Source organism: Mus musculus, chromosome 7 (assembly GCF_000001635.26).
Source record: "Mus musculus strain C57BL/6J chromosome 7, GRCm38.p6 C57BL/6J".
Classification (NCBI taxonomy): Eukaryota; Metazoa; Chordata; class Mammalia; order Rodentia; family Muridae; genus Mus; species Mus musculus.
In genome coordinates this window covers 25,109,812-25,134,022 of record NC_000073.6, presented here as the reverse complement: position 1 = coordinate 25,134,022, position 24,211 = coordinate 25,109,812, and the positions used below count along the sequence as shown (strand labels likewise).

Here is a 24,211-nt window from a genome sequence, read left to right as displayed (position 1 = left end):
GTGTAGATGCCCAGGAACTGTCCCCTCTGTGTGCAGCTTAAGAGCTGAGTTCGTTCCTGTCAGGACCATCTGCCAGGTCTTGGGGTGTCCACCTGCACAGGGCTGGGGGCAGAGGGCACCCATGTAGTTCTTTGTGTCCTTCATGGCTGTGCACATGGGAGTGTGGGCACATGTAACCTGGCCTGCGTTGGCCATATGTGTAGATGTGCCCTCTGCCCTGTGGGTCTGGGTGAAGTAGTAGAGCATATGTAGCTGATGAAGCTTGGTCTGCGGGGAGGGGTGATATTGGGGCCATGGTAGAGATGTGCACTAGTGAATCTCTGTGTGTGCATTCGTGTGAAATGCTGGAGGGTTGGTCTGAGAAGAAATACTTCAGTGTATGCATGTATGTAGAAGGATGAATCCAGCCGTCTATGTGTGCACGCGTGTGGTTTGGGGGACCCTCCACTTGGGGTGTAAAGTGTCCTGGATGGCCCTAGTGGATAGGAGAACTGTTTAAGAGATGCCAAGGCAGCTCAGCAACTCGGACTCCAGGAAGCTGAGAGGGAGAAGAGGGCAGTTGGCTCGCGCCTGCCTTTGTCTGCGCTACTGTGCGCCCGAGTCCTGCGCCTTTGTGTGACCCTCGCAGGTGTGCGCGCGGGGCGGGGGAGGATGCGGGCCGGGATGGAGCGGAGGGCGGGGCTCCCTCCTCTGAAGCCGGCCCCGCCCTCCTGCCCATTGACTGGACGCTGCCGCCCTCTGGCGGGCTTCAGGAAAACCGCAGGACTGAGAGCGGAGCGGCTCGCTGAAAGCGCTCCACAGGAACCCTGAGGACTCAAGCTCAGCTCCACTGCCCCGGGTGCACGCGTTTGCCCTCTGACAGGCTTCTAGCTGTCTCTGACTTAGGCCTCCACCCCTCGCCCTAACTGCCACTGTGCCACTGCTCATGGGCACTATTGGCCCGGGATGCCTTACCTGTGGCACAGGTTGCAAGCCTTGGTCTGTCCACAGCATCCTGAGCATCCCCTTTTTTTTTTTTTTTTTACTTTGATGCATCTTGGCCCTGGATCCTTGAGAAAGCCACTGCTCCCTTCTCTGATCTTCAGTCTTGTCGTTTGTAAGACGAATCACAAAATACTGTCAAACTATGACACCTGTTACGTGGGAGGTGCAGGGTTAGGCACTGAGAGATCCCTCCTCGAACAAACCTCAAATTGTGTTTGCCATTGTTATTGTATAGCCTCACCTTCTCTCACAGCCCCACACGCCCTGTTCCAGATGTGTTCGCCCCCACCCCTCCGTGCTGCGGGGGCAGAAGGACTGTATAGATACCTCCTAGTGTGGCCCCAGCAAGAGTCAGTTCTTCCAGCGTCCTCGCTTTCCACCCGACTAAGCCCCTACTCAAATACACTCATGATCTGGGGTCGCCTGGGCCGCTGGGGTCGGCCTGTGGGCCAGGGTATTTTCCCTTCCGAAGGGGGCGGACCGGCCCTGTGGTTTCCTCCCGGGGTGACTTCCGGCAGGGAGGGCTGGCCCCCAGAGAGGGCGGGGAGATGACACAGTTGTTCCCCAGCCCTGGCTGGCGGGCAGCATGGTTCATTCCAGCATGGGGGCTCCAGGTAAGAGGCTGATGCCTTCTCATGGGTGGCGAGGACAAATAGCATATTAGGGCCGTTCTGCTGACCACCTCTGCCAACGGTTCCTGCACCTCCTCTTCGGCTGTCCCCCTTGTTTGGGAGGCCCCGTGCTTTAGTAACATCTTTTCCTTCCTTCACCTAGTCCCCCTCCTCAGCTCCTCTTTGATACTGTTTTGCATTAGGCATGGGGTGTGTGTGTGGGGGGGTATACTTCCAGTCTGTCTCCCCACTGAGGGAACAGGAAAAAGGAAGGGTCATGTGGTTTTTTGTTTGTTTGTTTGTTTGTTTTGTTTTGTTTTTTGCTGGACTTCATATGGGGAACTGGTGGGCTGGGCAGCGTGGGCGATTCTTTAGACACAGGGCTGCAACAGGTTTGGAAGACCAAGCAGTTGCGTTTGTGTGGTGCAGGTGTGCATATGTGTGAGTGTGGGTGTGGTGTCCTGCGTCCTGTGCTTATTGCTATTTCTCCTGGGTGTGCAGGGGGGAGGGCTGCTGTGCGTGGCATTCCTGTGTGCCCGTAGCAGTGATTTCTTCTTGATCCACTTCATTTATTCTGCAAAATGGCACTAATCTTATATATCCCTCAGTCTCCTTATCCTGCTCTGACTTTCTCCGTGGCGCATGCATTCTATGTCTTTGAGTTACTACATGCTTGCCTGGGTGAGCTGGATACGGTGCAGGCACCGTATCAGGTGATTTGCGCTTGGGGACTCATTTCGTAGAAGGTATGCATCTCTGCGCAGACTTAGCATACCTCAGCAGAGTACTGGGAAGTGTAAGGTGATAATACCAGTGCTGAGATATTCCAAGGATCAGTACTTCATGACTGCTTTTCTGGAGCTTTGGTCGAGTGTGCGTCGAGCTCCTGGGTGACCGTAGGTGTGAGTGTTGGCTTGGCGTGCATCCGTCCAACATGCATCAGTATGTGGGGGGCATCGCCAAGTCCCTTCAACAACCGCTGGTTACCGGGCCGTTCTATGTTGGATATTGGTGTTGAAGATATATCAGGGCTAGGCAGCTTCAGGTCTGCTTTTCTGGAGTCACGAGTTCAGTGGAAAGGACAATCCTGTGGTGATCAGACCTGGGATTGGAGGGTGGAGGGTGGAGCAGAGATGATAGAGTCCAGAAGTTATCTAGTTCTGTTGTCATGGTAGTAGGGAGGGCTTCCTGGAGGAGTTCTCTGAGCTAGGATATAAAAATGATGGTGGTAGACAGTAGAAAGATGAGGATTGACAGGTATTTATTTACTGAGGTGGCCGTGTGGGTGTACACATATCTACTTGTTCAGTGTACATATGAAGTCCAGACTGCCATCTGCACACATATAGCGGCTTCACTATGGACTCATTTCAAGTGAGAACTTGTAGCCACTGGACAAAGCATTAGACTTTTTACTGGGGATTTCTGTAGGGTGAAAAAAAAAAGAAAAAGTCCTACCCAGGAGAACTGTTATGGGTTTTCACCGTGTAGCATTGGCAAGAATCAATCCATCGTAAGGATGTGATTAATACATCGTGTGGCCTCGGGCAGATCACTCACCGTCTGATCTCAGGCTCTCCACCCTGGAGAGTCTCAGAGGTCTTCGTGGTTACCTCTCAGAATGAACTGACTCTGGACACGGGTGTATGCATATCAGATTGCCTGTGCCTTTGAATATGCGAATGTGTGTGTGTCACTCTGGATATGAGTAAGTGCATGTGTGTATGCATGTATCTGGATGGGGTTGGTTTTTTTATACACCACCCTATGGCATCATCTGAGTGTGTGTCTCCCTATAGGTTGTGTGTGTGTGTGTGTGTGTGTGTGTGTGTGCGCGCGCACATGCAAATGTGAGTGTGGACAAGTCTGTGTGGAGGTCAGAGGTCAACCTCAGGATGTCAGTCCTTGCCTTCTGTCTTGACACACGCTGGTTGGTTGGCCAACTCCCCCTCTTGTCTTGCCATCTTATCTGTTACAGACTCACATCCCTGCATTTTTGAAAATGGATATCTAGGGACTTGAACTCAGACCCTCGTGGTGTTTGGCCATTTCCCCAACCCCTCCATCTATGGGCTTAAGGAATAGCTGCTTAGGGGATAGGATAGACAGCAGAATTGTCAGGTGGAAAACCAGGGTGTTGTAGACCAAGCCTTGAACCTGTGCCACATGCAGGACTTCCAGTGCAGTGTTGGTGGGGGCTTGCCTTGGATGGCATCTACCCTAGACATTCATTTGCTCCAAACAGAGGCTGTGAAGGGCGATGCCCTGGGCATGCACTTAGTCCTCCCTGGGATCTATGCACACCTATGCACAGAGTTTGGCATTGCTGGCTGTAGCTGTGTATACCACTGCTCTTGCTGTGTCCATCACCTGGATCTCCATCCCTCCTCCATCCCTCCGTCCTGATAGCACAGCACTGTTTGGTCCCTTGAGGTTACCTGGGACAGCTGTAGGGTTGGGAGGTGTGAGGTGGCCCTCCTCAGGAGACAAGGGGCAGGGCCAACTGAGTCCACAGAGGTTCCCGGTAGCGCCCAACCCTGCCCATGGGGGCTCCCAGGCCATAAACTCGATGCCGGCTGTGGAGGCAGAGGACCCAGGGGACAGCCCGAGTGGGGCCGGGAGGGTGAGGGGCAGTCCTCCGGTTCTCTATATTTAGCCCCGATTTCGGTAAGTACTAACGAGAAGCTAGACTAAGCCTGCTAAAAACTGGCTGGGGGAAATGCAGAGGAGAAGTGAAAGTAGGGGAGGGAGGGCCAGGGAGTGCAGAGGGACCCAGGGTCCCCGGCCTGGCCCATTTGGGGCAACTGAGGGTGAACTCAGAATTTGGGCAGCCTGGGGTGGATCTGGCTTGAGGTGGTGGAATTTAAGGGACAAGGCCAGAGAACTTGGTACTTTTCCTTGCAAGACGTCACACTTGACCTGGGGTGACAGGGAAGGGCCACCATAAGTAGCCACCCAGCCTTTCCATGTGATTGAGGCTTCGGGAGGCACCAGGGTTTTAGAGCTCCTTGAAATCAATAACCTGGAGGGACTTTTAAAAATCTGAGTGTTCAGGGAAGGGAGTGTGGTTCTGTGGTAGAGCACTTGCTGAGCCTGCACAAAGCCCTGGGTTCTAGCTATAAAACACACACACACACACACACACACACACACACACACACACACACGCACGCACGCACGCACGCACACGCACATGTCCATGCACTAGTACATGTTTTAATAAATCTGGAAGCCCGGGTCACACACTGACAGCAGTGTCTGGGTGGTGGTGGCAACGGCATTTCTGCACAGCTGATGGCTGTGACTCGGGCTGTTTCAGCCCTGGACTGAAGCAGAGACAGAGCCTTCAATGGCTGATGCCCTGAGCCCTGACATCATTTGGCTTACAGTACAGATGGAGCTCTGACCATGTGATACTTCCTTCTTGTTTACTAGTGCTCAGCAGGTTAATACAAGGGGAATGTCACTTTTGAGGCCAGCTTGGTCTACGGAGTGAGTTCCAGGACAGCCAAGGCTACATAGAAAAACCCTGCCTCAACACTCCCTCCCCACCCTCTCTCTCAAAAAACAAAACAAGAAAACCTACAATAACACACAGCTCAAAACAAAACAAAACAAAACAAAACAGGCAGGACTATCGGCCCAGGCCACACTACACCTACCCAGGAGGCAGGGGCCAAGAGATTGCAGGTTCAAGGCTAACCTGGACAAGTTATCAAGACCCTGTCTGAACGTAAAAAGTGAAAACCAGGGCTGGCAATGGAGCTTGACTGTCGGGGTTCTTGCCCAGCATGGGGTTTGAACCCCAACACCACATAAAACACGGCATCGGTGGCCGGGCGTGGTAGTGCACGCCTTTAATCCCAGCACTCGGGAGGCAGAGGCAGGCGAATTTCTGAGTTCAAGGCCAGCCTGGTCTACAAAGTGAGTTCCAGGACAGCCAGGGCTATACAGAGAAACCCTGTCTTGAAAAACCAAAAAAAAAAACCAAAAAACCACGGCATCGGTGCATGCAGCTAACCCCAGCACTAGAAGGAGAGTCAGGGGAACCTAGAGTCCAGGCTCACCCCTTAGACACAGTGTGTTGTGAGGCCAGCCTTTGCTGCATGAGACCCTGCCTCCAAACAGGAGGTAAGTTGCTTGTCCAGCGTGGCTGGAGACGTCAGCTAGATCAGTGGTCAGTCGGCGGAAGCCTGTTTACCCTCTGGGGATAACTGCACCCTTTCCTTTCCAAGTGTGGAGTGCTGGGTCACGGGATGGAATTTCAGAAAGAGCAAGGCAGAGTGGTGGCATTTCCCTTCAGACTACTTTCTGTCCCTAGCAACCATCCCCTTCCCGAGTGGCCAGGGTTTGATGGGGACCACAGCGGGGGAAGCCGATAGAAGAGAGACCCTAACCGCCTGGTGGTAGTTGGCTTTCACTGACAGGCTTTTACCACAGGGAGGGCTGTGCAGAAGAGCAGACACAGAGCTCCTCAAAGAGAAGCTGGCATTGCTGGTAGAGGAGGGAAGGGCATGGGGAAGGAAGAGCAGAGGGGAAAGGCCTGGAGAATGGAGCTCACGGCCCGGGATCACCGTCAGCTATGACAACCCCAAGGTCAACACAGACCTGCTTTCAAGGAGTTCCCAGGCTGATGAGAAAGACGCATGGGACCCAGAAGGCCACAGCCTCTGGATGGTGATGGGAGACGAAGTTGGCAGAGGGACCTGGGCACAGATAACAGGGGGAGACTCCTGTCTCCGAGTCAGGTCATCAGGGTGGTGTCCCAGAGGCCAGCCTGGTTCTACAGCATGACTGGGTAGGGTATGACAACCCCAAGGTCAACCTAGACCTGATCAGAGTGGGGGACATGGTTCTAGGCAGAGGCACCAGGGTGACCATCAAGGCCTCAGAGGAGGACAATGGGGAGGCAGCAGAGGACAGAGATCTGGAAGAAACAGCAAGTGGGGGAAGGACCCCAGCAGACAGTCAGGGCCTGCTCTGGTAATGAGGCAGGGCAGGTCCTCACCTGTGCAAGAGAGGGCGGGAACCACGAGAGGCCTGGGTGCTGCCATTAGTGTCACCGGGCAGGTGGCTGGTGTGTTCTTCTGTAATTCTGGAGGCGAGATGGGGTTTTCACAGGGCCGAGCCTATCCAAGGCCTGTGTCTGTCAGTGATTCTGTTCTCCTAATGGCTCTGCATGGTCCTCTGCGTGTGTGCGTGTGCGTGTGTGTGTGTGTGCGCGCGTGTGTGTGCGTGTGTGTGTGTGTGTGTGTGTGTGTGTGTCTTCCCAATCTCTACTCCTTCTTCTCTGCCACCCCCTCTCCCTCCTCTTCAACTCTCAGCAATCCTCCTGCTTTAGGTTTCTTGGTGCTGGCGTTGCAGGCCAAATCCTTACTCTTATAATGGCTTCACTTTATGTTAGGTATTTCATTAGTGACCCCTACTTTTCAAATCAGGGATGTTTCATATCTGTAACCCCAGAATGGAGGAAGATCAGGCAGGAGCACCATGACTTTGAGGCTGTCTGGAGCTACTGTCTTAAAAAAAAAAAAAATCTCAGTTGGAGATGTAGGTCAATGGGTAGAGTTCTTGCCTGGGTTAGATCCTCAGCCCCTCATAGCCTGTGTTGGTGCAGGTAATCCTGGCACTCAGGAGATGGTAGAAGCAGGAGGAGTCAGAAGTTAAATAGCATCCTTGCGTGGGTGGCGCATGCCTTTAATCCCAGGACTCAGGAGGCAGAGGCAGGCGGATTTCTGAGTTCGAGGCCAGCCTGGTCTACAAAGTGAGCTCCAGATCAGCTAGGGCTACACAGAAAAACCCTGTCTCAAAAAAATGAAAAAAAAATATTCTTGGCTATGAGCTAGCCTGAGCTACATGACATCCAGACTCAAAAAAGCAAGCAAAGTAAATGTCCACCTCCAAAAAATGAAAGAAAGAGAGAGAGAGAGAGAGAGAAAGAGAGAAAGAAAGAAAAACAGAAAAAGAAAAAGAAAAAGAAAAAGAAAAAGAAAAAATAGGACCAGCAAGATGGCTCAGAGCCAAGCCTGAAGATTTGAGTTCAATTCCTGGAACTCATGTGGCAGGAGTGAGCCAAGTCCTGCAAGTTGCCCTCTGACCTCCACTCACCTGCCACAGCACATACATGCACACGTACATGTGAATAATTAAATATTTTGAAACAGAAAACAGTTTTGAAAAAGATTCCGTCTCCAAGTACAGTTGCATTCAGAGTAGACCAGGACATGTGACTTTTGATGTGTGTGTGTGTGTGTGGGGGGGGGGGGGGACAACAAAGTTACCTCATGGCAGAGGGCAGGGGTGTGCGTGTGAAACTTCTGGGGTATCGAGGTCAGAGGCTGCCCCCATCTGTGGGCGACAGAGGCACTTGGCAGGTGGGAGTCACGGAACATGCCAGCTGTGGCCCCCGTCAGGTGGATTCCCCAAGCAGGGAGAGATGTTCTCTGTGTTGAAGAACATCGAAGACAGACTAGGCATGGTGCCAAGGGTGGCGGTCACCCCTGAAGGCCAGGCTAGGAGACCTGGGTGTGTCCTGAGTGAAGGAGCTAGGTGAAAGGAAGGCTGCTGAGTCTGGCATAGGCACCAGCAACCGAGAATGCTGTTTCAGGGGTGTTTCAGGGTGGGATTCTGGCGTCAGGGAGGGGTAGGTATGACTAGCATTAGTCAGTCTCTGGACCCTGCTTCTTCTTTATACATCTCTCACTGGCAGGGAGCACTGGACCTGAGGAGTGATGCTAAAGTTTGACCTCTGACCTCCAAACACATAGGCACATATGTGTATATACACAGTCACCCATGCACTGCCATGCAACACACACACACACACACACACACACACACACACACACACACATACACACACACACACACACACAATTTGTGTGTGTCCAGGAAGATCCTGAGCATGTACACCCCTCTCCAGTCCTCCCAGCCTTCTTCAGTCCTCCTTAGTCTTCCCTAGCCCTTCCCACCCTCCCCTCCCCTCCTCAGTCCTCCCCAGATCTCTCCAACCCTCCTCAGTCCTCCCCAGATCTCTCCAACCCTCCTCAGTCCTCCCCAGATCTCTCCAACCCTCATCAGTCCTCCCCAGATCTCTCCAACCCTCCTCAGTCCTCCCCAGATCTCTCCAACCCTCCTCAGTCCTCCTCAGATCTCTCCAACCCTCCTCAGTCCTCCTCAATCCTCCTTAGTCTTCCCTAGCCCTTCCCACCCTCCCCTCCCCTCCTCAGTCCTCCCCAGATCTCTCCAACCTTCCTTAGTCTTCCCCTGCCCTCCCCAGTCTATGCTGTTATAAAAACATGTAGTGACTTGTTTTTAGCTTCTATTTGTGTGTGTGTGTGTGTGTGTGTGTGTGTGTGTGTGTGTGTGCGCACATAAGCCATACATTCATACATGTATGTGGAGGTCAAGAATAACTGGTGGTACTCAGTTCTCTCCTCCCACCCTGTGGGCTCTGGAAATTGAGCTCAGGCCATCAGACCTGAAGGCAAGAATGTTTACCCAGGAGAGCCATCTCACCAGCCTTTCAGCTTGGTTCTTGAGGCAGGTTCTCTCTCTCTCTCTCTCTCTCTCTCTCTCTCTCTCTCTCTCTCTCTCTCTCTCTCCCATCTCTCTCCCCCCCCCATCTCTCTCCCTCCCTCCCTCCCTCCCTCCCTCCCTCCCTCCCTCCCTCCCTCCCTTCCCTCCCTCTCTGAGGTGCTAGAATTAAAACCACACACCTGGCTTTCTGCATGGGCGCTGAGGCTTGCACAGCGAGCATTTTCTGACCTAGCAGTCTTCCCAGACTGTTTGTTTGTTTGTTTGTTTGTTTGTTTGTTTGTTTTTGAAAGTGATACTGATTACACCAAAGGCCATGCACACAAAAGGCAAGCACCATCCCACCGAGAGATAAGCCCAGGATAGTCCCACTGAGCTACTAGCCCAGGCTATGCATCCTGTGCTTAATTGAGATACAGTGTACAAGCCAGGCATGTAGGGATGTAGGGATCACCAGAGAGCTTGCCTCCAATGAAGTCTTGAGCTCCATTCTCAGCGGCACATAAACCGGGTGTGATGGTGCACACTGTGACCCCATCGCTCCAGGAACAGAAGTTCACACTCATCCTCAGCTATGTAGGGATCCTTAAGGCCAATCTGGGCTACATGAGACCCTGTGTGAAAAGAAAAACAGAAACAGGAACAGGCGGTGGCGGCCCTACGCGGGAGGCAGAGGCAGACAGATCTGAGTTCGAGGCCAGCCTGGTCTACAGAGTGAGTTCCAGGACAGCCAGATCTTGAAAACAAAACAAGACCGACAAACAGAGGAACATTTGGATTTTAAGCATACAGCTGAGTGAGTTCTGATATACGGAGCCACTGCCTACTCCCTCACGTCTTTCCTGGTCAGTGCTCTTTAGAAGTGCTTGGTTGTGACTTTGGTTGCCTGAGTACAGGGCACAAGCTCCTAGAGGGTCCTGAGGAGTTTATTTGTTCTGTCTTGTTGTGAGTTTATTATTATTATTATCATTATTTATTACCAGAACATGTGGTGGGTATGGTGTGCGTGGAAGCCAGTGGACGATTTTCAGATACTAAACTGAGGCTGTCCGTCTTCCATGCCATGTCCTTCTTATCTGCCAAACTATCACTCCAGCTCCAGTTTGTTTGCTTTGAGACAAGGCCTCTTGTAGCCCAGGCTAGTCTCAAAGCTGCAGTGTAGCTGAAGATGGCTTTCAGCTCCTGACCCTCATCCTGTATCTCTCAAACCCTGGGTTAGCAGTGGGTCTCACCACGGCCAGGCTACTTCTCTGGGTTTTAAGGGCTCAGTGTATTGGATTCCCAGCCGGATGCTTCCATGTCTGTCTGTCCGCTTTCACTCTGCCTGCCAGACTCAGCACTGTGGCTGAGGCAGGACCTTGTTCATTTTTCGGTGACATAGTGTGATTTGTTGTATGGACAGGCCACATTTTGGTTATGTGGTTCACAGATGGGCTTTGGAATGCTTTCCACTTTTGAGCTACGGTACAAAATCTGAACATTTGGGCCTGGGACTTTAGTGGCTACTTATTCTTTCCTGTGTGTGTGTGTGTGTGTGTGTGTGTGTGTGTGTGTGTGTGTGTGTGTGTGTATGTGGTGTGTGTCTGTGGTGTGGGGTGTATGTATGGTGTGTGTGTATTTATTGTTGGTATATTTGGGGTGTGTGGTATGTATTTGTGTATGTATGGTGTGGTATATTGTGTGTATGGTGTAGTATGTGCATAGTGTGTGTGTTTAAGGTATGTGTGTATGGTGTGGTATGTGTATGGTGTGGGGGTTATATGTGTGTGTGTTGTATTTTAGGGTGTATATGGGGTATATTTGGGAAGTGTATGTGTGTTTGTAAATATGTTTGATGTGTGTGTGTATGTGTGTATGGTGTGGTATGTGTATGGTGTGGGGGTTACATGTGTATGTCTGTGTTATGTTTGGGGTGTGTATGGGGTATGTTTGGGTTGTGTGTGTGTATGTGTGTGTGTGTAAGTGTATGTGTGTGTGTTGTGTATGTATTTTGCTGAAAATGGAACCCAGGGTCCAGTACTAGGCAAGTCCTCTCCTACTGAGACACATGCTCAGAGCTTCCCCTGCTCATCAGCCACCCAGAAGTGGAGACGCTGGGTCACAGGGAGCAGCCATCTCCTCAGCTGCGCCTGCAGTGCTTGTATGTTTACCCCCAAGTCCTGCACAAGGCCACCTTGGCTCTTTTCCTTCTAGTAGTGTATATAGGGGACACATGCATATGCTTGCAGCCTCTGGGTCCCCTGGAGCTGGAGTCACAGGCAGCTGCGAGCTACCAGCAATGGGTGCTGGGAAGCGAACCCAGTCTCTGCCTCTGAGCCATCTCCTGCCCCCTCAGCCCAGCTTTTAGATTAGGAGTCTAAAACACGAGTGGCTGGCGTTTCACCTCAAGTAATCCTCAGCTGCGAAGTTCCTAGGCGTTTACTGTTTCTCCTTGTGCAGAGCTCTCTCTCCCTCCACACGTTAGCCTTCTGAGACCACCGAGGTGCAGACACGGTGCAGCTGGATTCCTTTTTTGGATAGGCAGGACTCCATAATGTTGGTGGGGCTTTTGGGTAATCCAGGAGGGCTGTTGTGAGTAAGGTCTGAGACCATTGACAGTCAGAGTCACATTCAGGACTTGGAGTGTGAGTTGGAGGGGCTCAGGGAAGTGAGAACAGGTCGGCAGAAGCCCATATCTTGCTCCGTCCGGCCCAGGCCCAGGCTGGGTAAGAGATGGTACCATGATGAGAACAGGCTACGAAGTGTGGAAACTGAGGCCCCCAGGGCTGTTAGCTCAGAGGAATCCAATTTAGAAGCAGGGCCTAGGTTCAGGAGCACCAAGGTGCAGTCCGGTGTTTGGGTTTGGAGTGACAGCCCTTGGAGCCTTAGCTTCCTTGATGTGAACGGAGGATCTTACACCAATGGCTCATGTGTACTGTTTGGGGCTGTGCTGGGTGGTGGCAGACAGGCACTTTTGATGGCAGGTATCAGTATGCTCACTGCCTACCACCTGCCTTGGATTCTGAAAGCTACTGGATTCGGGTTGATTTGCAAGCACAGCTGGGATTCCAGGCATTGGGAGACATTGCTTAGAGGAAGAGCAGGGTCAGGGTAGAAGTGGGTGGTGTAGAGGTCTGAGAAGGGTAGGGTGCGGCTGCTGGGCTTGTGACGGAAGGAAGGCCGGTGGGAGTTATGTGGGAACTCGGGGACAGGGAAGGTGGCGGATCAGGGGACGACTGAATCACACTCTGAGATCTGACAGCTCCTTGTTTTGGGGCTCCGGTAACCCTATCAAAGCCCGCTTGCCCTGCTCAGAGTGGAAAACATGTCTCACTCGAAACCTGGTAGGGCACAGGCTAGAGCCCAGCCACCTGCCTGGGAAGGAGGCCAGAGGTTGCACGGGCTCCTTTATGGAACCCCACCAGCTCCTCCCAGCCAGCCGACGCCTTCTTGTGACCATGTCCCACCTCCCTGCCCACCCTGTGGGTGCCTCACGGTAGGTGACAGCTCCTGTACCACTTATTGGAGGTGTCCTCTGTGGTGAATTCTCTGGAAGAGATACTTCAAAATGTCAGGGGTAGGTGTGGGGTTGGGAAAGGCTTAGTGGGGGTGGGGCTGGCAGAAGAAGGGCCTCAGAGGCCTCCTGGCTGCCTCTCCCTCCCCTCCATTTTCATCCCTTCTCTGTTCACAGAAATAAGAATGTCTAAGCCCCTGGAGGCCGAGAAGCAAAGTCTGGACTCCCCGTCAGAGCACACAGGTGAGCGTGGGTGGGTAAAGCAGGGACGCAGACAGATGTGGGTGGGAACAGAGTGTAGGAATGCCCGGCACCATCACACCCTTCTCTCTCTTTACAGACACCGAAAGAAATGGACCCGACATTAACCATCAGGTCAGGCTCTGTCAGATGCACAGGACGGGGAGGGAAGGATGGAGCAGTGGTTAGGGGGCGGAGGCAGGTGTCCGGAACTTTTCACGACCCCATTCCCATCCCCTTGCCCCAACTTTCTCTTCACAGAACCCCCAGAATAAAGCGTCCCCATTCTCTGTGTCCCCAACTGGCCCCAGCACCAAGGTAAGCACCCGTAGGATCATCCGGGGAAGCGGGTGGGACTCTGGAGGAAAGGCGTCTTCAGTACATTTGCTGTGGACCCAGGTCCTGCAAGGGTACCAAGCGGCAAGGTTCCTCCTGCCCTTTCTCACCCTCGGTTCCCGCCCCAGACTTGTGACTCACCCAGTCTCCTTCCCCTTCCCTAGGGGGTGGGGGTGGCCAGGGAAATCCCCCCCAGAGCCCCAGGGCGATAACAACAGGAAGCCAAAGCCCCGCCCCCATCCCGACTTCCCTGGCCAAAGGGGGCCTGAAGCACCCCTGTACCCCAACACAGGCGCGCGCGCGTGCGCGCGCGCGCACACACACACACACACACACACACACACACACACACACACACAGACCGCAGGGAACAGGATAAGAGAAGTTGGCAGACCCAGTGAGGACAGCCATGGGGATGAAGGAGAGGATGAGGGAAGGGAAGGGCTCTGTGCTTAGGCATTGTGGGGCTTAGGGAACTTCTGGGACTCAGTCTCCGTCCAGCCTGATGGTGGTAAGGGGCCGTAGACAGGTTCAGACTCTTAAAAGGAGAAGCAAGAATGGGGGTGTGGACAGAGCCTGACCAGAGGTGGCTGAAGGATGAGATGAGACTCAGCAGTGCCCTTCACCCAGCCCTGCAGCTTTGCTGTGTGACCATGGGAAAGTCACTTCCCCTCTCTGGGCTTCTTAGTTTCCTCTTCTCTAACACCGGGCTGGGGACAGGGTACGTGGGGAGGGACAGCCTCTGAGGTCCTCCCCATATCTGCTATGTCTCCAGGGCTGGGAGGACAAAATGCTTTGTGAGCAGGTGCCTTTTATATAGAGGCCTAGGTCAGGAGGGCTCCTACACTTGACCTTCTGACCTCAGGCTAGGGGTTTGCTTCAGCCCTAGTAGTATGTGCCCGTCCATCTTTGCTCCATCTTTGCTCCGAGCAGCAGCCTTCTCTGGAAAGCCAGTGAGAGGCCGTGAGGGGCCCTCCCTCCCCTTCCCAGGCCTGGCTACCCTCCACACTTCACCCTGCTTCTCTGGCGCTGACCTTTGCCCTGCAAGCTCTCCCCACCTCCTCTGCACAGGAGCGTACCCAGATGCAGCAGTCTGCATGCTGTCGTCCCTGGTGCATCTGTGCACCACTGGGGTGTATTATTTACATAATAATCTTGTTAAGTGACTCAATTTTTAAAAACATTTTTATTATGGAAAATGTGATACAAAAAAAAAAAAAATAGACAGAAGCATGTAACAAAAACACCAACCCGCAGGGACCCATCAGTCAGTTCCAACAATTACCAAATCGTGCAGGGCTTTGGCTTTTTCAACAGCTTGAATAAACAGGGTTTTAAATGGAAATTTCGTGAATGGAAAACCAGAATCGTTTACCATGGAAATAAATACGATTATTAAATTCTACCCAGAGTCCCTCATGTGCTGGAGGGTCTCACCTCGGGACCTCTCCTCCACGAGTGGAAAGGGAAGAGAGCTGGCTTTGGTGAGCCGCTTAAAATGTCATCACAGTCAAGTGTGGTGGCTGAGCATCTGATCCCAGCTCTCCAGAGGCCCAGGTGAGGGGCCAATCCTAGGCTGCAATAGTTAAGTTCCAGGCTAGCCCGGGCAACTTAGCAAGGACTGTGTTTCAAAACCATACAGTAGGCCAGGAACGTGAGTGATTTCATTGGCTGAGAGCTTGAATGGCATTCATGATGACTCTGGATTTGATCCCCTGTCCTGTACTCCATCAACCATCCCTGGGGACACATCTCTCCATGAGGGGGAGGCAGAAAGATCAGAAGTTCTAGGTCACCCTTGACTGCCTAGAGAATTTGAGGCTAGCTGGGGCTGCCCGAGACCTGCTTCATAAAACAAAAGCTGAGCATACTAGCCTATACCTTTAATCTCACCACTCTGGAGGCAGAGGCAGGCATTTCTCTTAAGAGTTTGTGGCCAACCTGGTCTACATAGTAAGTTGCAGGCTAGCCTGTCTTAAAAAACAAACAAACAAGAAAAAACAAGAAAGTTTCAAGTTTTTTTTTAACTTCATATTAAAACATAACACCCATCAAAACACACAGGGATCTTTAGTGTCTCGTTCTGAATTTTCCCAAACTAAGTATGCCCAAGAAAAAAAGCTGTTGGATCACACTGCTGTTCCCAACCCTGAGAAGGATAAGGAAGAAGAATGCATTGAGTTTGAGGCCAGGCTGGACTATATAAAAACTAAGTAATTTAAACAAAACAAAAGCGGGGCAGTGGTGGCGCACGCCTTTAATCCCAGCACTTGGGAGGCAGAGGCAGGCGGATTTCTGAGTTCAAGGCCAGCCTGGTCTACAGAGTGAGTTCCAGGACAGCCAGGGCTACACAGAGAAACCCTGTCTCGATAAACCAAACCAAACCAAACCAAACCAAACCAAACCAAACCAAACCAAACCAAACCAAACCAAACCCCTAAGTAATTTAGTGGAAAGTGGAATGAGATGGCTCAGTGGGTAAAGAGGCTTGCCGCCAAGCCTGAATAACCTGAGTTCAATCCCTGGAACCCATATGGTGGCAGGAGAGAAGTAATTTCTGCAAGTTGTCCTCTGACCTCCACATGTGCACTGTGGGATGTGCATACCTACACACACAAATAAAATAAAATAAAATAAAATAAAATAAAATAAAATAAAATAAAATAAAATAAATACTTCTTAGACACCAACTACAACTAGCCAGGAGAGAAAGTCTTTTAACATCCTTTCTGGGCAATGCCCATATTTCTAACTTCTAATAATGTAATTTCTGACACATCCATCCCGTAACCTGAGACATCAGGACTGTCCTTGGGCCGCTGCTCTCTGTGGACCTGCCGTGTCAGCTCGCATAAGTGTGTGTGTCTCTCTCTCTAGATCTCCTTTTGCCAAAGGAGGCACTGAGCGATAGACGGTCCCTGGTGTCTGGTCTGGTCCAGAAGTGCAGTGTCTATCAAACGCCCCCATGCACCCTCAGCAGGCATCTTTTCAGCCAACAGTCCCTGCCATTGGGCTTTTTTGTGGAAAAGAGGCCAAGGATGGCTTGACAACGTTGGTCTGTTTTATGTGTGTGATGCAGGCTATATCCACATCATAGTGAGAGAGACAGGGGAGGCCAGAGCTGCCTCTGGCTGGTCCGCAGGTCAGGACCAGCTTTGCATTGCTGCTGGGACTCTGATTTTCTCTGAAATGAGTGACCCGGAAGGGCAGGGTGGGTGGGTACAGCTTCCTGTTGGTCTCTCCATCCACCCTTGCCCATGTGCCCCATGGGGATTGTCTGTTGTCTCTCTCCATAGTCGTGTGTGATTGGGAAGTGCCACTCTGCTTCCTTTACTTTTAGAGATAGGGTATTAATATGTAACATAGGCTGGCCCTCAAACTCAAAATCCTCCTGCCTCAACCTCCCAAGTGCTAAGGATTAGATGTACTCATGCCATCACCACTCCAGCTGGTAAGGTGGAATTGTTTTGGGTCTTTTTATTTTTAGTTAAGACTACTTAATTTAATTTAATTTTTTTGATATTATATTTACATATTTTTCCGTCCCTTTTTCTCCCTCCAAAACCTCCCCATAACCTCCTCCTTGTTATTTTTAAAATTCATGACTACTTTTTTCATTAATTGTTGTTTTATATATATGTGCATATATATGTCTATGTATATACACATATACATATATACACACATACATATATGTATATACATACATACATACATACGTTCCTAAGTGTGTGTAGCCTTGACTGGCCTAGTGCTCACAGCAATCTTCCTGCCTCTGCCTCCCACCGAAGTGCCTGGATTACAGTTGTGTACCACTCTGCTCAGCCCCCAGTGGTAATTTTTCTATTCCAAGACCCTTCTTTTCAACAATAAGAGAACATTCTAATTTTACTTTTATGTGTATAAGAGTTTTGTATGCACGTCTGTTTGTGCATGCTTAGTGCCCACAGGGGCCGGGAGAGGTTGTCAGGTCCCCCAGAACTTGAGTTACTAATCCATGGTTGAGCGGCCATGTGCTGGGAACCAAACCTGGGTCCTCTGGAAGGGCAGCCAGTGCTCTCAACAACTGAGCCACCTCTCCAGTCCCTTCAACAAAATTTTATTCCAAAAGACAAATAAGAGCTGAAACCCCCCAGCTGGGTGTTGTAGTGCACACCTTTAATCCTAGCACTTGGGAAGCAGAGGCAGGTGGATCTTCATGAGTTCGAGGCCAGCCTGGTCTACAAAGTGAGTTCCAGGGCAACCAGGGCTACATAGTGAAACCCTATCTCAAAAAGCAACAACAACAAAAAAATAGTTGTACCCCATGCTGAAGCAAGTGAGGGACATGTGTGAGTCCTAGAGACTGCCCAGGTTCCTCCCGGCAGCGTTTCCCATTTTACAGCTGGGGAAACTGATCCCAGGAGGAGGAGAGAGCTTTCCAAAGGTGGAGAGAGTTTGTTAGCACATGGAGGGGGCGGGGGGCTAGCCCTAACTGACTTCTGAGAACCGTGAGGCCAGAGAAGTGGTCAGAGGCCTCAAGCCATGGCCTGGCTGCTCCTCTAGCCCACTCCCCTGTGCCAGCTGACACAGCCACACACATACCCTCTTTTTGGTTCACAGGTGGGCATTCTCTCTGGCCTCCACTTAACATTCTGGGGTCCCGGACCCTGCCTCTCTCCTCCCCAGATCAAGGCTGAAGACCCCAGTGGCGATTCAGCCCCAGCAGCACCCCCGCCCCCCCAGCCGGCTCAGCCTCATCTGCCCCAGGCCCAACTCATGCTGACGGGCAGCCAGCTAGCTGGGGTAAGTATCTGGCGAAGGACCATGTGGAGGGCAAGAACCTCCCATCTGTTGCAGGCCCTGAAGCTGCCCTCTCTCACTTGCCTTCTCCTCCTCCTCCTCCTCCTCCTCCTCCTCCTCCTCCTCCTCCTCCTCCTCCTCCTCCTCCTCCTTCTCCTCCTCCTCCTCCGCCCTGTAAAAGATGTGTCTCCTAACTGCTTGACTCAGATCCTAAACCCTCTCTGCCTTCTCTGCCCCTGCTGCCCTGGCTGTGTCTGCCCTCTCACCGCTGCCTTCCGCCGCCGCCTGCAGCTCTCAGCACTGATACCTGCTCAGCAGCAACTCCTCCTTCAGCAAGCTCAGGCCCAGCTGCTGGCCGCTGCCGTCCAGCAGTCCAGCGCCGCTGCCGCCAACGCTGCTGCTGCCGCCGCTGCCGCCTCCACCTCCTCCTCCACCTCTTCCGCCTCCTCCTCCACCTCGCAGACCCCAGCCTCCTCTGGGGGAGGCGACCTGCCACCATCACAGCCTACCAGCCAGCCCCCAGGGACCCCACAGCTCACCTTGTCCCAACCCATCCAGCTCACAGCACAGGTAAGGGCAGCCACTACACCCTACTCCCCGGAGCAAGGGCCTTGCTGAAGCAGGGAGTGTGCACACAGAAGGGGTAACTGGTCCACGAGGGCCCTTCTGATAGCAACTGGATGCTGGGCAGTTCTGCAACTGTCAGAAGCTTTGGGAGAGTGTAGCTTCCCATCGTACAGATGATGAAAGCAAGGCTCCCAAGGAGTAACCCATGTACCAGAGTCCTCTTCGTGGTGGGTTAAGCTACCCAGTTTCTGTGCATCTTCCAAACGCTCACCGTATAGCCAGAAGTTGCCACCCTCATTCCTGTGAATGGTGTCTGTGTGGGCAGGAATCAGAATTAGTGCTCCAGGCAGGCCTGGGAGTGTAGCTCAGTAGGTAGAGCATGCGTGGCATGCCCAAAGCCCTGGGTTCAAACCGAAGCACCCAAGCGTAATTCTAGTGTGATGGCAACACATCTATGATCCCAGTGCTCAGCGGGTGAAGACAGATGGATCAGAAGTTCAAGGCTCCTTACCGAGATTGAGGTCAGCCTAGGCTACAGGAGACCTGTCTCAGAAAACGAAACCAAACAAAAATACAAATAATCCAAACTCCCTAGAAGTAGTGCCGCGAATCTTTGTTCGTCAGTGGATGAAGTAAAGAGGTGGATGAACTGAGTTTAAAACCGGTTTCATCCTCCCAGTATTGGAGCCGGCACGTTTACCCCAGATCATGAACTGTGATCCAGGCTGTGGTTGTTGCCTGGAGTCGGTATTACAAGCTGCTGTCAATCCAGTGGTTAAAAACAAACAGCTGGGCAGAGGTGGCGCACATCTCTAGTCTTAGCACTCGGGAGGCAGAGGCAGGCGGATCTCTGAGTTCGAGGCCAGCCTGGTCTACAGAGTGAGTTCCAGGACAGCCAGTGATACACAGAGAAACCCTGTCTCAAAGGGGGGGGGGGGGAAGACAGAAATGGAGCTCCGTGTGTTAGAGTACATCTGCAGCCCCAGTACTCAGGAGGCTGAGGCAGGAGGATCCCTATGAGTTTGAATTCAGATTGAGCTACCTAGCAAAACCTAGAAAACAACAGAGTAAAGTCAACCAACAAACCCCAGAAATGTATTGTCTCAAACCGCACTGCCAAAGTTAAGATGTCGGCAGGGCCATGCTCCATCTGAAGGTTTAGGAAGAACCTTTCTTATGTATAGCCCCAGGCGATGCCAGCGATCCTTAGTGTTCCAAGGTGGAGGTGGGTCAAATGGGTCACTACACACCCTGCCTGTGTTGCCACGTGGACTCTCTCTCTGTCTCTGCGTTTGTCTCTGTCCAGATTTCCTGTTCTCATTAAGGCACCAGTCACTGTACTATCTCATGAGCTTATTTTAACTTTGTTATGTCCGCAGAGACCCTATTTCAAAATAAGGCCATATTTACAGGTACCTGGGTCAGAACTTTAACCTATCTTTTGAGGGTTGGGCATGGTTCGACTCAACAGTGACCCAGATATTTTCCATACAGTGGTGGCTGGTTGCAAGCGGTGGTGAGATTTAGCCAGGCAGAGTGGAGCAAGCCGCCTCCCAGCACTCAGGAGGCAAAGGCAGGCAGATCTCTGTGAGTTTTGAGTCCAGCTGGGTCTACATAGTGAGCTTCAGGACAGCCAGACCTACACAATGACGCCCTGTCTCAAAAAAAAAAAAAAAAAAAAGAAAAGAAAAGAAAAGAAAAGGAAAGGAAAAAAAGTGGTGAATCTTGATCTCAAAATAAAAAGTGAGAAGATAGGCTGAAGATGTAGTTCACGGGTAGAGCACCTGCCTAGACTCACCCTGAGGGGTCAGGGGTGTGGCTCAGTGGTAAAGCTCTTGCCTAGAATCCCCCAGTGAGGGGCTGGGGGCATGGTTCAGTGGTAGAGCCCCTGCCTAGAATCCCCCAGTGAGGGGCTGGGGGCGTGGCTCAGTGGTAGAGCTCTTGCCTAGAATCCCCCAGTGAGGGGTTGAGGGTGTGACTCAGTAGTAGGGCCCCCACCTAGAATCCCCCAGTGAGGGACTGGGAGTGTGGCTCGGTGGTAGGGTGCTTACCTAGCATGCACGCATAGAGGACTAGTTAAATCAATCCACAGTAAAGCGAAAACAAAGTCAGCCGTTGCAGAGAAGCACAGGCTGGCCCTTCAGATGGGTTCGTCCTCTGTAGCCCTCTCCTGCCTGTCTTGTTTCTACAAGCATTTGAGTTCACCACATTCTAAGGTGGTGAAAGTTTTGGGAAATCCTATCGTGAAGAAACCTAGCTTCTCACCTCCCTCCTCTCGTGCTATCGTCTGTCTCCCCCCACACCCGCGGGGGAGCTGTCTCTGAAGGGGAACTGTCCCACTCTTGTGGGGCTGTCCTCACTGCGAGTTTACCCATTTTGGGAGGTCCATCTCATTACAAATGCATCCCTTCAGGACTTTCCTGAACCCTGAGCTGTGCCTGCCCCCCGGGCCTGGTTCTGCAGAGACTCAGTAACCGCTCCTCTCCGTGATGGCTCTTCCTAGCATAGCCCTACCCGTGCCAGGCTCACCCTGTGGCAATAAACAGACACCGTGCCAATGTGTCTAAAGATGGCACCTCTGGATTCACGTGCCATCGCCCAGAATTCTGGAGAGTGGCAGTGACAGGATGGCACGCCTCGGGTCACATGGCGAGTAGGATTGTCAGAGCTGCCCTGGGAGCTCAGAGCTCTAGCCGCACAGCCCACCTGTCATGGCTTTTGCTTCAGCCATCCTTCACGGGGACATGGTTTCCAGTCCCCTCCCACCAGGGCCACCAGAGACTCCTGCAGCAGGTGCACGTCCTTTGCTTGGTAGCACACACAGTGCGGGGTCTTAGGGCTCCTCACACAGCCTTTGCTTCCGTTTTCCTCTCCGTCTCGTCCTTTACCTGGACAGCACCTCTTTACCTGTCACACCCAGCTCTAATCCGTGTAATCCGTGTAGGTTTTCCTGTTCTGGTTGTGTCTGAATCTTTCAGACACGAGGAGCCATTTTTCAACAGAGTAGAGGAAGGAGGAGAGGTAGGTGGCCTGGTGTAGCCACCATGCTGTGAGTGAGCCATAGACACTTTCTGTGTTTGTGCAGCATCAGGACCATTGCCAGGCTGATGCTCAGCCATCTGCTGTCCCATCATGCTCTGATGACTAGATCTCCTATACTTCTCCCTGCAAGCGCTTTCCTCTTGCTCCTTTCCCTCCTAGCCACCCTCATTCTGGATCTTTCCATTCAGTCCCCTCATCAGGGTCAAAGCTGAGTACAGATTCTAGGGATTCATTTTCATGGGCTGAGTTGACTGTGGCCCCATTTGCTTGCTCAGCAGTGGTTTGTGCTGTACCTCCACTGCGCTGGGTAACACATAGGGACCAGGGACAGCATCTTCTGCCCTGACTTGCCCATGGCCTCCAGGCCTCTAGGCCAGCTCCTGGGCTTAAATGCCCATCTCTTCTGTTCACTTCCACTTCTTTTGCCTGCTCTGCTCTGTCCCTGCAGTCACTTGCATCGCCAGCCCTCCTGTGTGTTGGACCCTTGCAGAATCTAGGGACTTAGGAATGAGTCACAGTAGTCTTTGCTTCCCAGGAGACCCCCTGGCTTGTAGTGAAACTAAAATGTGTTACAATTTGGAAATACTAAGAAGTTCAGTCCGAAGCACTGTTAAGGCTGTGGGTATAGCATAACGTAGAGCCCTGCCTAGAATCCCCCAGTGAGGGGCTGGGGCGTGGCTCAGTGGTAGAGCACCTGCCTAGAATCCCCCAGTGAGGGGCTGGGGCGTGGCTCAGTGGTAGAGCCCCTGTCTAGAATCCTCCAGTGAGGGGCTGGGGCGTGGCTCAGTGGTAGAGCCCCTGCCTAGAATCCCCCAGTGAGGGGCTGGGGGCGTGGCTCAGTGGTAGAGCCCCTGCCTAGAATCCCCCAGTGAGGGGCTGGGGCGTGGCTCAGTGGTAGAGCCCCTGCCTAGAATCCTCCAGTGAGGGGCTGGGGCGTGGCTCAGTGGTAGAGCCCCTGCCTAGAATCCCCCAGTGAGGGGCTGGGGGCGTGGCTCAGTGGTAGAGTCCCTGCCTAGAATCCCCCAGTGAGGGGCTGGGGGCGTGGCTCAGTGGGAGAGCCCCTGCCTAGAATCCCCCAGTGAGGGGCTGGGGCGTGGCTCAGTGGTAGAGCCCCTGCCTAGAATCCCCCAGTGAGGAATTGGGGTGTGGCTCTGTAGAAGCACAGTATTTACTTCATTTGCCTGAGGCCAGGGTTCAAACCCCAGCACCACAAAACAAGCAAAAATAAATAAATAAATAAATAAATAAATAAATAAATAAATCATGACCCCCCACTTTAAAATGATATTATAATATAAAGTAACAAGGGAGCGTTCCCCTGCCAGGTAAACTGTTTGTCAGTTTTCTTCCCTGCAGCTTCTAAGCTGTCCCTCTGAAAGGATGATTATATTACGTACAGTTGGGTAATTGGCCCGTCTGGTGCTTGGTATGGTGCATTCTACTGAGCTGTGTGGATGTTTATCAAATCAATGAGGGATGTTTTGTCGTTACAGTTTTTCAATCAAGGAAAGGGGAGGTGTCTCTTCAGGGGGGTCTTTCAGAATGCCTGGAGCGGGAGTTGGTATTGACTGGAAACTTAACATAAACTGTGAAAACATCGGTCTGTATTGGCTGAGTTGGAAAGGAATACAGGGCATCTCCTAGCTTAAGGAAATCTGCTAGGCCGCGAGGGCTAGGGAATGTGTTCCCTACAGGGAATTTGGAACCAGGAACCGGGAGGTGGTGGAAGGTCAAAGATGGACAAGCCGGAGGAAAGGCTTTCCGACAGCGGGCAGTGTTGACGTAGGAAAGCTGGCGGGCTCAGAAGGCAGTAGGGAGAGATAACTGGATAAGTGTGGCTGGGCATCACAGTGGCCAAGGCTGATGTCTGGGTGGCTGAAGAACAGCAGGAGTGTTTGGCTCAGATCATTGAAAAGGTCTGCTTGGAGTATTGGGCCCAGCTCCAGGGACATCTCCTCAATGTCTTTCTGGAGCAAACAGAATATCCCCTGCGTCTCCCTGGCCTCGTTTGAATCCATACCTAAGCCTTGGAGAACTGCCTCTCACTCCTGAGACCTGAGCTTGGGGCAAGGCGGGTCCCCAGATAGAAGAGTGGAGCCCTGTTGTTTTAAAAAGGGGCAGTGGTGTAGGGTCAGCAGATAGACCAGAGCTATGGAGCTCTGGACTCGGTAGTCCTGCCTGCTGATTCCTGGCCTGGATGTGCAGTAACCTGGAATTTCAATAAAAGGTCGCACTGCGAGACTCTGAACGCTTCTCCAAGGTTTGTTCAGTGACCCAGTCAAGAATGCCGCTTCACTGGCTCCGCCCCTCCATGGGGCCTCACTGGCTCCGCCCCTCCATTGCCTCTATTTTTTAAAAATTTCCTCCCTTGACCAAACTTAGTTTTTTTGGATTTTTTTTATCCTATGTGTACCTGTGTGTATTTATGTGAACAAATGCCATGTCAGGGTGGGTGTCTGTAGAGGCTAGGGGACCTGAAGCTGAAGTTCCAGGCAGCTGTGAGGCGCCTGCTGAGCTGGCGCAGAGCTTCGTCTAGCCGGGCAGTGGTGGCACACTTGGGAGGCAGAGGCAGGCGGATTTCTGAACCGTCTCGAAAAAGAAAACAAACAAACAAACAAAA

General features: G+C 52.2%; 1 protein-coding gene across 32 annotated transcripts in view; it reads left to right on the top strand.

Annotated features, from left to right (window-relative positions):
• Pou2f2 (POU domain, class 2, transcription factor 2) overlaps positions 1 to 24,211 on the top strand; it is a 93,448-nt gene that overhangs the window by 46,775 nt on the left and 22,462 nt on the right. For 9 of the 32 annotated variants that reach the window (XM_006539655.4, XM_030242233.1, XM_006539647.4 and 6 more), the window contains 5 exons: positions 12,802 to 12,867; positions 12,965 to 12,999; positions 13,126 to 13,182; positions 17,803 to 17,985; positions 18,274 to 18,552. In XM_006539655.4, coding sequence (XP_006539718.1) covers positions 12,802 to 12,867; positions 12,965 to 12,999; positions 13,126 to 13,182; positions 17,803 to 17,985; positions 18,274 to 18,552 — 620 coding nt within the window. Of the gene's footprint in view, positions 1 to 1,490; positions 1,599 to 12,801; positions 12,868 to 12,964; positions 13,000 to 13,125; positions 13,183 to 17,802; positions 17,986 to 18,273; positions 18,553 to 24,211 lie in introns of those variants that run through there. The other 23 variants (XM_006539652.4, XM_030242225.1, XM_030242226.1 and 20 more) reach the window with 8 other exon arrangements.